The 14946-nt window shown below is 36.7% G+C and overlaps 1 protein-coding gene across 2 annotated transcripts in view; it reads left to right on the top strand.

Moving 5' to 3' along the window:
- The window catches only part of LOC140154983 (SEC14-like protein 2), a 33351-nt gene that overhangs the window by 5944 nt on the left and 12461 nt on the right, over positions 1-14946 (top strand). The window contains exons 5-9 of one of the 2 annotated variants that reach the window (XM_072177648.1): positions 1436-1528; positions 3353-3447; positions 4168-4263; positions 11070-11214; positions 13454-13560. In XM_072177648.1, coding sequence (XP_072033749.1) covers positions 1436-1528; positions 3353-3447; positions 4168-4263; positions 11070-11214; positions 13454-13560 — 536 coding nt within the window. Of the gene's footprint in view, positions 1-1435; positions 1529-3352; positions 3448-4167; positions 4264-7902; positions 8048-11069; positions 11215-13453; positions 13561-14946 lie in introns of both variants that reach the window. The other variant, XM_072177649.1, reaches the window with a different exon arrangement.

Here is a 14946-nt window from a genome sequence, read left to right as displayed (position 1 = left end):
AAAACTTTGACATGTTTTTTGTTAAATGTTTTTTTTTTCTGAATTTTTAACTTTGTATTGTGCATCATCTCAGTGTCCTATCAGTCACGTAGGCCCTGTTATAAAGCCAAAAAATTGCTTCAACGAATGATCGTTATGTACAAAAGTATAGGAAACTGCATTTTTAAAAGCACATTTTCTATGTGAAGGAAGCATATTTTTCAAACTTGTAAAAACAAGTCCCAGAATGTTTTTTCACATTTTTTCAAAGGTTGCAGTCATCAGATATGTGTTGAAATTGTTGCCAGATATGGAGTATAAATCCCTCCTCAAATGCAACCTTCAGAATAGGTCTAGAGATTCTCAAGTTGCCAAAAACGTTGAAAAAATTAAGAAAAAATTGATTTAAAAAAATTTTTTTCACCTTTGTATTGTGCATCATATCAATGTCCTATCAGTCACGTAGGCCTTGTTATAAAGCCAAAAAATTGCTTCAAGGAATGATCGTTATGTACAAAAGTATAGGAAACTGCATTTTTAAAAGCACATTTTCTGTGTGAAGGAAGCATATTTTTCAAACTTATAAAAACAGGTCCCAGAATGTTTTTTCACATTTTTTTCAAAGGTTGTAGTCATCAAATACGTGTTGAAATTGTTGCTAGATATGGAGTATAAATCCCTCTTCAAAGTTTATAAAAGCCTAGGGCCTCATTTTCACCTTGTTGTTTTTCTATAAAATGTGTCTAATGTGAAGGGGCTTATATGGGTTTTTACAGTGTAGAAACCCTCTAGCTTTGGGCGGCTTCGCCCCCTCAACCCCCACCGGGGCTTTGCCCCTGGACCCCACCAAGGGCCCTTAAGTGGGCCCCTGGACCCCGCCGTCAGAGGCGATACTACGGACGCTTCGCGCCCTACGTTCGCCATGTACTCTGTTTTCTAGGTTTTCAATGTTGGCAGGTATGCTTATTTTTTAATTTTTCTCAAAAATTATAGCACATTGGGGACAAGTAAGATATGTATATTATTAGGGCAAGGACTACAACTACTGCACTGGAAATTTTATTTCAGCACAGACAACAGTTGTGGAGTTACAGTAAAAAATGAGGAAAACCAATATTTGATCAATAAATCAATAACTACTTGCTTTGAGTTGCTGAATTTTCAGTACAGTAGTTGTAGTCCTTGCCCCTATAATATACATATCTTACATGTCACCAATGTGCTATAATTTTTGAGAAAAATGCAAATATAGGCACAAAATTGGCCAGGGGTGTAGTACCCCCTTTTAACAGAAAGCATTTTATTAGCTCAATATGATATTGCTTCAGTAAGTTTATAGAAATAGAATCAAGACTTGGTGCTCCCCCAATCACATGACTAATGCTATGCTCCTGGTTGTCATCCGTATAAGCAGATTAAGGTAACTACTATTATTTCTTATTTGTGATGTAGGTAGCAGACAAGTATTGGGCTGGTGGTGTACTTGATGGTTATGACAAGGATGACTGTCCTGTATGGCTTGTACCAATTGGTAACTTTGATCCTAAAGGTAAGAATATCCTATAAACTTTTGAGCCCAAGGTACCAGATTCTACTAACAGTCCCAGATTCTTATTGCTGCCACGCAAGAGGTACACTGCAGTGCAGCTACTTTATTGGTACATGTACGACTTTATTGGTACAATCAAGAGTACACATATCAGAATCACACATACAGTGCACATACTGATGCTGCACTGGTACTCTAGAGCAGCCACAAAGTTGCTGTGCAGTAGTGTATCTTTTGGGGGCAGCAGCAATGGGAATCTGGTAGTATAGGTTTCAACTTTGAACTCTTAAATGTAATCATAAGAATATTAAAAGGGCTTTCAACTTGATCTATACTCATAGGGTTTTTTTTTATCAGGCATGTGTTCACTTTCTTTCAATGACCTTGATCCTGAGGATCCAAGTAAAGTTCTTTGAGAGTTCCAAGTCAAACTGTGAGAATTTGTTAGGCACTCCTGTATGCAAATGTTGCCTCACCAGAATGCATCTATAATAAATTACTGAGTTTTTCGAATTGGTAAGGCTAAAAACTTCTAAGTTTTAAATTATTTCGGAAAACGGATTTTTGCGTTGCGTAGAGCAAAGTTGTCCGCACCCCAATAAAACGTCCAATTTAGTTTTTGTTTGCCAACACAATACACTAATGTTGACATAGCCTGAAATAGCCTGATTTGAATAGCACCATTTGATACTCGGGGGTAGGAAGTTAGGGTCGGGGAAAGAAATTTTTGTCGGTACCGAAGGCGGCTAATTTTTTTTGCCGCCTGGCGGCAAGTTTTTTTTTTTAATTTCATGCATTTATACAGTTAGGTGGGGAAAGGTTTTTTTTTAGTGTTGGTGGGGAAAGTTTTTTTTTGCTCATGTAGTGGGTGAAGTTTTTTTTTCAAAAACTTCCTACCCCCACCCTGAGAATCTAATGGTGCGTCCCTAAGGGCTGTTGGTGTAGCAAAGTGAGGAGGGTATTATAGTTTAATTGTGCTAATTATAATATAAATTATAATTGCCTATTTGCTATCAAACCACTGAATTTTATTTACCATGAATAGGCCTAGTCTGCTCTTTGTGGTAATGCTATGTTATCAGCATTGTATGATCATAACTTAATAATATGAAACAGAGTGTAAGGAAATGTGAATAAAATTGTTTCATCTGCACAGCGGTGTAGCCAGGACTTTTTCAGAGAGAGAGGGGGGGGGGGCTAAAAAGTAAAAAGTACAACAAATTTATCCAAAATGGGCTAACAAATAAAAAGTACAAGTATGTGCATACAAATCTTAAATATCAGGTCAGCCAGCATACCACAGGGGGCCAAGAGGGATTCAAATTGTGTTCATCTGCTCAGTGATGTACATGTAGCCAGGACTTTTGCAGGGGGCAGCAAGGTACATTTCAAGGTGGGGGACAAACTTGGACAAAAATGGTACAAAATGGCCAAAAGGTACAACAAATTTGTCCAAAATGGGCTAAAAAGTACTGTAAATGCATAAAAATCTTAAATATCAGGGCGGCCAGCATCAAACAGGGGCAAGACTTCTCACAGTGGATATGATATGGTGGCAAGAAGACTTGCTTCGATCTCGATGTAATTGCAATTTCAAGCCATTGATTTATATGGAAAGAATACTACATATTATATTTCTAAATGATAATCTCCTCTCATACCATTAATCACATTAAATAAAACATTTACATGTTCACAAAATATAAAAAATTTACAAACCGCGAAAGACTCTGACCGGGCAAGACGGGTGATCGCTAGTTTGACTAATTCTACAGGTGTACCACAGATATTTTTACTATTGCTGATATTCTTGTTCATTTGCAGGTTTACTACACTCCATGAAGCATGGTGATCTAATCAAGGTTAATCTACTAGTATTAGAATATCAATATGAACAGTTTGCTATAAGAACAAAAGAGGTATGTACATTAAGCACACTATTAAATGAGAATTGGTGAAGTGTGCATCTGTTGTTCTGAGGATATTATGAAATATCAAATTATTTTGATGTTTCCAACATGACAAGAGACAATCAAGATGAATGTTCAAGAAGCTAAATTCCATTTGTTGATTTTGATTTGATTTTGGCTTATTACTAACATTACCTGTTGTGTATGCCTAGTTTTCTAATTGAATTCCATGTCATATACCATAAAAGTTGAATAGTCTGTGAATTTGTATGTATCCAGCTGCACATAAAATAATAAATATCTTTTAAGAGAATTCTCATCTCATAATTGGAAAAGTTTTGGTGAGAGTGAATTGTGGCCAATGTACATTATGGGTACAGAACTTTGAAGAATGGTTTGTTGCAAATAAGGCTGAAATGGGTTCTTTCAATTTTAATCCATACACCCCCTATGGAAGTCATGACCTTAATTTCCCACACAGGGAGTGTGAATTGCAAATGGGGTTACCTGAATTGGTGACTCCGTTTGTCTTCCATAGGGTTATATGGATTTCAACTGAAATAGCCCAATGTTATATTGTTTTGATATTCAAAGTTGTGTGCTAGGACTAAAAGTGTTGCGCCCCAGAGGATCAGTTTTCTTTAATATTCTCACACAATTAATAGAACAAATTTACTCTTGATTAGTGAGTGATGATTTATAATTATATTTTCTGTTATTTCATTGTAGATTGGGAAACAAATTGGTCAGCTCACTTTAATAGTAGACTTGGAAAATTTGGGATTGCAACATCTATGGAAACCTGGAATAGAACTATTTACTAAGGTAATAACATTCTTGAAAGTACTTTGAACTGTACGTAGTGTGGTCCTGGAGTAGTGTACTTGTAACACTCAAAGGAAAGAATGTGCCTCTGGTATCTCCAAAGCAAAGATGGTGACATGCCTTATAAATACATTTTATTGCTGTGCTATTTTGGTTGTACTTTTTCAACAAAATTAGTTAATTTGGAATTATATTTTAGGGGAAGGTATTGCATGTCATTCAATATTATAATGTTAATAATACATAAAAAAAACCATGAGATACTTTTATTTAAGCATTGAGCACTCTTTTGGAATACTGAGTGAACCTAGACCAAATTTGTGTGATAACTGCATGGGTTACATGGGTAACTTGTTTTCTATGAAGGTGCACTTTATTTTGACTTGAAGTTAATTGCATGATTGGGAGTATCTGAATTATATTTTAACTTTTTACAAATTGCACCACACCGTCCTCCTTGTGTGTGTATCTCAATACACTCCTGGAAATCAAGTTAGCTTATTTTGTTGCCAAAAAGATACACATCATGCAAGGTTTTTTGTAAGCAACTCTGAGTCTCTGATGATGTTGAAGATACCTTAATATTTTGGAAAACAGGTTTGTTAGGACCTGGGCCTGTGCATTGTACTTGTACATTGTACTTGTCAAAATGTATCACATGTCAATCCTATATATTCATAACCTCATTAATATACGCAGCAAGTGCGATCCAATCACAGATAATAACTTTTAAATGCGCGGACGCAAATGCAGGTCATTGAAAAAGTATAATGACCGCGTCTCGTGGCGTAGCTAAAAGTACGCTCTACAATGACCGCGTAATGTGACGTGTTACGCTGCGTTCGAACAATTCTGCGAATGCTGGCCGCCATTTGGACATCGCATGATTGCGTGCTAGTGTGATTGGTCGCTAGCGGTATTTCCTTAATGGGCTATTCGATTTTATTCAGGGAAAACGACAGATAAAGTTCAAATTGTGTTCTGTTTTCAAATTAAAAGAAGAAAATGTGCCGTAAATTGAATTAAATAAAGTGAAAAGTGACGGTTATGAATGAGGTTAATGACTTTGCATCAGTTATTTTTGGTATTGTGAAATATCTAAACATTGTGCTTTGGACCTCGGAATATCCCTCGGGGCTGCGCCCTCGGGATATTCCTCGGTTCAAAGCACAATGTTTAGATATTTCACAATACCCTCAAAACAACTGATGCGCAGTCATTAACCTCTAATTGGAAGACTTGCAATGAGTTTGGGACTTGCTACATGTATGGGTTTATAATCGGAGACAGAATTGAAAATGCTAGCTTAGAAATGATTTGTTTGGGATTTGTTGTGATGATTGGAATTTCTAAATGCAGCAGTAAAGCAGTATGCCCGATGGTTAGTTTGCACCTTCAAACATACAAACCATCTCAAAAGTTAGGTAGCACCTTCAAACATACAAACCATCTCAAAATTTAGGTAGCACCTTCAAACATACAAACCATCTCAAAAGTTAGGTAGCACCTTCAAACATACAAACCATCTCAAAAGTTAGGTATTAGTAATTGGAAACTTTATTGAAGGCACCATGTCAAAAAATGCTGATGAAGGCACCTTCTTTTTATACGCTACTAACCAATCACAGACTAGTCTTTTAAATTGAGTCTCCGATGATAGGACTTTACATGTGTGATGCATCTGAAGTGCTAGTGAAATTTTCCCTTGGATAGATTAGTGGAGGGTTGTAAATGAGGAGACTTACTTGCCTGCCCTCAGGGTTGAAAGCTTTATGGTACACCCCTTACATAAAGAATTGATTGATTTTCCAAAAAAGTTGATTAATACCTGGTCTTGATTCAAACAAAGGTTGGGATCATCATCGAAGAAAACTATCCAGATACGCTCAAGCAGGTTTTTGTAGTCCGTGCAGGAACGTTATTTCCAGTGTTCTTTGAATTAGCGAAACCATTTATACGTGAATACACCAGACCAGAAAAATACATGTCCTTGGAAGTAAGTGATAAAAGTTTGGCATCCTTGTTATCATGCATTGAATAAATGGCATGAGGGTGTATCCTTGCACAATCTCGGAATATTAACCCTAACTACTCCATCAGAATACTACAAAACACTACAGCCTAGGTACATCTACTTCAGTGGGGCCTGCGGGTGGGCAACACATAGAGCATCTCTGACCAAGCCACCATAATCATGTCCAAAAAGACACCCCAAGAAACACAACCAAAAACAAGACTCCATAAAAGACCAAAAACACCAGAGACTGTATGAGGTTTGCCGAATAAATATGAATGAATGAATGAATGAATGAATGTTGACAATTAGAAATCACCACAGAACGAACATATGAGATTTTTGTTGTTTTGTCAAATTAAAAACACCACACATCATATGAAGTTTGCTGTCGATTTAAATAACGCCAGCAAAAAGAGACGAGCAAAGGGATATCTGAGATATATCTACACATCTCTGAATTAGATTTGATTTCAAACAGATATGCACCAGGAATGGGAAATTTTGTCTTGGAGCATAGTGACCCGACTCATTATGCGGGACAAAAATAATTACTAAATTAACAATAATAAATAAATAATAAATAACACTAATATATTATGATGGGACATAGAATAAACTAGCTCAACTTAATTCTTGTCTTCCAATTAGACCCCATTCTTCACCTTCAATTTAGGTATAAACAAATCACATGTTTGTCCAAATTTATATATTTATTAGCACCATGACATTACTGTATATGGATCAGGTTGTCTCCCTGATTCTCTAACCAAGATATTTGGGGTAACTGCGGTAAAAGAAAATGCAGGAAAGTTTAATTTTAACAAAGAAAGAAAGATACACTCTGGTGCCATAATCAAGCTCTAAATAGTCCAGTACATTTCAGGCTTATTAACACTCATTCATTTCAGTGCTGCAAGCTGCAATCACAACACTAAAAGATGTCAAATAAACGGGTGGATCCAGGATGTTTGAGGGTCATCAAAATGTTTCTTTCTTCATATTCTCTTCCTAATTAATTCCTTTATTTTATTTTCCTCCTTGTGTTTGGCCCTCTTCCCGCTTTGTTTTGTTGTTGAAATTTGCTCCTTTGTGGATCTGCCCCAGATCGGCCTCAACTTGGAAAATGGCTGAAAATGAAAAATCTGGACTCATGTGAACAAGTCAAATCCAATTGCAACCACACTTAGGCCATAACTACACTATAAGAACTTTCATTTAAAAGTGGTGTTTAAGGTCACATGCTAAGGTCAAAGGTTATTTGAGGTCAACTTGTAAAATGAAAATGAAAAAAAAAGTCTCATATCTGCGGACGACCTATCTGGGACCGCGTCCCTATTTTTTAATAAGACCGAACAAAATTAATTTGGTTCATGTCCAATGGGACTTACAAATAGGGTATGCATTTGTTTTAATTGTATACTTTATTTCTATAATTCCAAAATGTCAGTTTTGGGTATTTTGCACCTAGTCTCCCAATGTAAATGCCATTCTATAGTGTTGTCTACATCTAACATTACATTTTGCATCAAAGCTGTCAAATTTGAAGACCCAAATCTACCAACAATATCTGTGAATTAAGGTCAAAGTTACATTTTTGTATTGTAATCTTGTTTTTTGAGTAGGTGCTGATGATAATGGAAAAGAATTATCCAGATACGCTTAGGCGCATATTAGTAGTGAGGGCGCCTGCCATCTTTCCTGTAGCATACACACTCATAAAACCATTCCTACAGGAATATACAAGGAGGAAATTAAAAGTCCTTGGAAGTAAGTTGTGTCTGCAGCCCGCAAACGGCAACTTTTCAGTTACTTGTTGCTTTTGTATGTCGCATGCCGCATTTACTTTTGCATACTCTAGAGATGCACTTTTGATTTTTATAGTTGTTGTTCAAATTAAAGTTGCTTCTAGCATGACAGTCAGCATGAAAACTAACTTAGTTGGATGGTTTAACTAACATTATTGTCAGTTGCTCTTCTATAGATGTTTTCACACTCATTTGGATGCATGTAGTGCAGGCACTCCTGTTTTTTATAATTTTTAGATTCTGTACATCATGATCATAATGATAAGGCCAGAAAATAATTTGATGTTTTATGTGCATTTTACCATTGCAACATTTATTTTATTCCTCCACAAAGTTGACACATTCCTTTCCATTTGTGACATGATAACATGGCAGAATATGGATTCTCATAGTTTAACATCTTTGATTCCTCCATTAAGTTGACACATCCCTCTCCATTGGTGACATGTAGACATCAGAATATGGATTCTCATAGTTTAACATCTTTGATTCCTCAACAATGTCTACATTTTTGTATTCATATCGTTTTTGGAAATCAAACTCTCTTCAAAATCAACTAATGATAGATATCAGGGGGAAAGTTTTATTATTATGTGTCTTTGTAAACATACAAGCTTGTGAACCTTTTTCTAAACCAATAAATTTTATTAGGTTGTATCTGGCCTTTTTATGCACTGTTTATATACTTGTTCAAGTTGTTGTCTGTAGCACACCTTGCCCAGAAACTGCACATCAGATATTATTAGCTGCCCCTGTTTGTTCACGAAAAATTGATTTGAATGCATTTGTGCTTCTTGAGATATGTGTCATTTTATGAAGATGTTTCATTTCGACATTCTTTACATCATAACTTAAGAACCACAAAAGTGTAACTGTGATATTTGAATTCTTCATCAAGCCTGCTTCAAAACAACCACAACAATTTTCGCCAGAGGTCATTACTATTCACGGGATACTACGATTCGGCCAATTCACAACAGCTAGCTACTCTGACATGACTTACGTGAAAATAAATTTTATATCTTCCACTATGCTCATTGGTTAACTTTGATGAACATGTTGAAGGAATTTGGTTTTGTAATCTTCCTTGTGAAGTACTCGCACATCAATCCTTTGATATAATCATGTTGCGTTCAGCATATTAGGTGCATGTATAAGGATTACGCAGGCAATATGGCAAATTAATTACCTGTCTGTGTTATATCATAATTATGCATGTAGAGTACACAGGTAATACAGATTTGTACCCAAGTAGTGTTGACCAATGGGCTATTCCAGTTGAAATCTATATACCTATGGAGTACATGACCTTAATCTTCGACACATAGTCATCCATTCAGGTAACCTAATTTGAAATTCACACTCCCTGCGTGGTTAAGATTAAGGTTATGTCTTCCATAGGGATGTATGGATTTCAACTGGTATAGCTCAACACAAAACATATCATTACTTGATTTTAGTACCCCCTTGTTTGCTGCAAATTCCTGAATATTTTTAACCACAGTTTCCATGAAAATTGACTTTTGACCCAAATGTGCCTGTCGTCTGTGATCTTAACTGATTTGTATGTAATGTTGGTTTACATCTATATATTGAAACTTGTCAGCTTTGGGATCTGTAATTGTGCAGTAAAGATGTGCTTATCAATGATAAGTCATCAGGGTTAAATTCACACAGGCTTTTAATTAGGAATGTTCAAAATTGTATATTGGGGAAATCATTTGAAACAGGTCTCAGTTAACCCATTCAATCTTGATCAATTTTGATTGATTTTGCTTAGTGCAGTAATATTTCTGAACAGGTTAGAGTGCTCTGCACAGGTGACCTGTAAAAATGAACATCTTCCAAGACTTGAACCTAGTTTGAATCGGGACAGATCATTGTATCACAAAGACTTTATGATCTGCAAGTTTATACTACTACTTATTTTCTTAAGCATTCTAAAACACTTGAGAATGTTCCTGCAATCTTATTGGTTCTTACCCGTGTGATATGATATGATATAATACGGTTCAGCACGTGTGCATCAACGCGATATGCGTACTCGCTATTTGAACTAATCGGAGCCGTGCACAACACATTGACGCCACAGGCATTCAAACCCATGACCTCAAGGTATCTCGTGATATTATGAGTCAAAGTCTTAGGCCGCTGAGTTACCGTGCCTCTTCAACTTCAACTTCAACTCTGATATTGGCAGGACCCAGAACGTCTGGGTATGACAGCCAAGCTTGTGCGGGGGTTAAGCGCGGTTACTGAGCCTGTAGGTGTGCTTTGAATGCTTGGTTACTTGGAGCTTGGATTATGTTTTCTTTGAGGTTATTCCACTGAGGTATTGTTCGTGGGAAGAATGAATACTTGTGACTTTGGAGTCTGGTCTGATGTTGGATAAAACTTCTGGAGTTGCAGCGGCGAGAAAGTGCCACCCGTGTCTCCATAAACTTGCACTTAGACAACTTTTTTATCAAAAAAAAAGGCCAAAACTAAAAATGTACCTTAACTAGTTCAAAAAAATTTGCACATTACGTTTTCCAAACATACATGTATGCCATGATTCACTAGTCGGTGCCACGTCTTTGAATTATAAAATGATGTTCAGTAACAAAGGTGTCTCGCTTAAAATTTTGATTGGTTATTGGTTATGTCTCTGTGAAACAGGCTCAATTTCAGTACTGAAACAATCTGTCTTAATCACTCTTCAAAATTTAATGTGGTCATGCTCCTGTTTCTCACTTAGACTTACAATGTACCTTCAGTTTGATTTTACAGGGTTATTGTTTGATAAGTCAAATGTAAAATTGATCATATGTCTTAAAACAGGCTCTCCAACTATATTAGAGCATATCCACTAATTTGATCAAGACAAGATGAGACAACACCTATAATCACTTTAACATAATGTTACCCAATCATCTATTAATCCATGTACAACTTTGTCTCTATCCCCTCCCTTCCTCTACCAATATAATCCCCACTAATCTTAGATGTTGACCATCATGGAGCAGCATTACCCAGAGACCTTGAAGAGCATCTTGGTGGTGAGGGCTCCTGCTATCTTCCCTATTGCCTACCAGCTATGCAAACCATTCCTCCAGGAATACACACGCAAGAAAATTCAAGTCTTGGGAAGTAAGTGATTTGTTACTTCAAAAAAAAAGGTGATATTTCACAGAAAATCTAGATTTCATCTGCATCATGTAAGATTTCAAGACCTGCTATGAATAAATTCTCATCGGATTTGGCGGTCTAAACACAACAAGTACTATTAAAATGCCATTGGATATGCAGACAACCCGATGCAAGTGTGTTCTGCTGGACTTGTTTTTTCAGATTCAGTTATTTTGGGTATAACTATCAAGTGTTTTCAGATTGGACATTGGCCCTGTTTGGATATGTGTTTGTTTGTTTAAACGGTCACTCCATGCAGTTCTGATAGTACTAGGCTTAAACCAAATGCTCATGCTAGGCAACAAGCAAAAGTTCAAGGCATGCTATTTATAAGTAACACATGTATCACAAGTCATGGGGGCATGAGGAACAAAAATGTTTCATTTGTAACTACTGTTAAAAACTGCTATTAAATTAAAGACATTGCAAACAACATTCCATACCTGCAACAACCAAGCATTTAATATCTATACAACTCATTATAATTTGCCGGCAAGCCTATAATTTTGCCCACAATTATGCTTACTTGCTGCAGACAAATCTAGCATGGGACCCTCTAGCTGAATTAAGTGACAGCCCTGGGCAAATGAAACAAGCTCCTGGCTTATGATAAACCTTTTACCCCTCAGATATATGATTCTGTGCTTGTTCAATTGATTTCTATTTAGAAAGTAATGTTCTGTAGGAACACTAACTGTGGACCTGTCACATTGAAATACAGTTTTTGTATGAAATAAAAAAAATAATAATACAGACTTTGTACTTCATATATATTTGTCACATAAAATCACTATTTATTGGGAAGTTCCTTTTTGGAGGTAACTGACTTTGTTTTGATGTGATGGGTCATATCTGTGCTCATGGCTTGAGCATGTCTAATGCACCATTACATTTCAGGCTTGCTATATCAGCTATAATTCTTCATGGTGTCCATGCATTGTAATTCATACTAGTCTTAGCTAGCCACCAGTCTGCCCGTCATTTTATACTGGGAGTTTGCAATTGGGACAAGCAAAATTAATGCCTTTGACAGATAGAAATTGTAATTGTAGGTGTTGAGAAAGGTTATTGACCTTTTTAGTGCATCAGATTTGCAAAACAAAGCCATATAGCAACACATATTTGATCTCTTTGAACCTCCAATGTGCTGTAGAAGTCTGGTAAATGTTTTAAAGGTCAAATTAGGACAGGCAATTTTATTCAAATGACGGGCAAACATCGATTTCTAGCTAAGATCCTTGATAGTAATACTAATAGAAAAAAGTTCATTAATTCTCATTAACTAATCTGCTTGCTGCACATAATTAATTTGTTTATGTTAAATAGTCTCAGGGCCACAGTAGGGCTGGCCCCATCACCTACTATCGACAGCAGCTGATATGTCTAGCTATCCCATCATGTTTTGCTGCCATAATAGAACAGCAGGTGCCATAGAAAGTGTACACAAAATCCCTCACTTCATCTTTCCAATTACTTGCTTAAATCAGGCGTGCTTATAGTTTTGTTTAAAAAAAAGTCTTCTAAAGTATTGTGAAACTGTCCATAGCTTTCAATATCTATGCAGCTCTTACTTACTTTTTTGTATGCACTTACTATGGAGCAAGCAAATACACTGTAATGCATGATGGGGTAGTCCCTTCAGCTGCTGTGTATAGAACATCAGTTCGAAGTAACTATTTGTCATGCTGTTTTATTTTTGAATGGAGGTTTCTATCTGGTGACAATCAATGCTCCGGCGAGTCCAGAATCTGTTCCTGCGGGGGGCTCAGAGGGGCTTTCAGAGTTTTATGCAGGGCCGGGGGCTTAATTGCTAAAATCGCCAAAAAACGACTGATTTTACATGATCTTTTAACAAAGTACGGGGGAATTCAGTCCCAAAGCCCCATGAACACGCCACTGCAATTAGTGAAAGAATCCCCCCGCTGCCGTGCTGTCCCAAGATCTCACCAGAGGCATTTGAATTTCAAACAGGGTTACCTGAAATCTACATTCACTGTGTGGAAGATTAAGGTCATGTTTTCCATAGTGGGTGTTGGGATTTCATATCATCTCTGATCTTTTCCTTTGCTGTGAGATTTAAGAAATTTGTTTCGATCAAAAGAAGAGGACTTCACGATTCAGGAAATTAACATAAACAAATTAAAGATTTTTTATCGTCTTTTGGTGGTAGTGATGTATCTTTATATGATTGATCATTTAGGTAACTGGAGAGACGTATTACGTCAACATGTTGATAAGGATATTCTACCAGAGTACTGGGGTGGTACTAAGAAGGATCCCGATGGCAACCCAAAGTGTCCAAGTTTGGTAAGTATGCTAAAGGTATTCATTTCTCACGATTTTATTACAAATCATATCTATATCAAATTGTCAATTAGACAAATGTACAACATTTAGACATATGACGGTATCATGCTAGTGACATGATGCCGTGGTACCTTATGGATGACAGAATTTTATGTTTAAAGTATATTGCTAGGATGTGACTGTGAGGTTGCAATAGTATGCATCATTTACCATGCAAGGTTACGATGATAATAGCATGATTTTCAACATAGCCTCCTTGGTCTGGTTGGAATCAGATCTTGTTATGCATGTTGATACATTGAAAAAAAATGTTAGGCAATGAAAAAAAAAAAGAAAAACTTTAACAATGTTCTCCAGGCCCAACTGAACAGGATTTTGTGTTTCGGGGATTTTTTTCCAGCTGTAGATGCATATAAAAACGGCTGTTTTTTACAAAATATGCTTGCAAAAATTGTTCCGATTTTGAATGTTTTCTCTGATTTCTTTAGGGTCATTTAGCCAGAAAAAAATCCAGACTAACCAACCTAACTTGGAAAGTCTGTCTGCCTGTAGAACAGAGAGTACAAATTATGGTTTATTGGTTTGGCAAAATCCATCCCTAAATTCACGCCCATAAAATTTTGTGCAACATTTGGGCCAAGTCCATCATGATTATTTTAAACAGCATGTCCTTTCAATTATTCTGCTGTGGGATTTTCTTTTGTGTACATCAGTATGAAGAAATGCAGGCATATTCCTGCCTCTTGACCACTCCTCCCTTCTTCTTGTTTGTCACACTGCAAACCAAAATGACATCATGTCATATGGCGGAGTTCAATACTCCCCATTAAACAATCATATGACCTCAAGTCATGGGGCATGAGTTTTTGTACCAAACACATTCAAAGGTCATTCAGTGATCATAGAAACCTATTGGGGTTAAAGAATTGTGTATTGACAGATGAGCATGTTTGGGGTCCTAGTGGCACTTGCTGCAGTTTGTCCTCTCTGAAGTACAAAGTGACAACGCAGCACATATACAGCGTATAAACAGTGCATATCTGCTGCAGGTATGCGTGCCTTCAAAGTCGGCACAATGCGTAAGTCTGCATCGGTATTTTGTACTTCAGAGTAGACTGACTGTAGTCACGATTTCCGCCCTCATATGCGCTTTGCCGCTTAACTTCTACTCTCAAATTATGCTTTATTCTTTAGGCACAATTTGTGATTTGCTCTCCAAAAGCATGTCAGGCATGTACTTTTACCCCATCCCCATGCATGACACATATATGGGGATCTATCATAGTCGTAAGGAGCTTAGCGTTTTTTTCCATGGTGTGCCCCATTGAAAAAATGCTATGCTCCTTACAACTGTTTAGTATGACATGTTTTAAAAGCTAATGCCAC

This window comes from Amphiura filiformis, chromosome 6 (assembly GCF_039555335.1).
Source record: "Amphiura filiformis chromosome 6, Afil_fr2py, whole genome shotgun sequence".
Lineage (NCBI taxonomy): Eukaryota > Metazoa > Echinodermata > Ophiuroidea > Amphilepidida > Amphiuridae > Amphiura > Amphiura filiformis.
The sequence above is the reverse complement of the archived record's forward strand: the minus strand, read 5'-3'. Positions and strand labels throughout refer to the sequence as shown.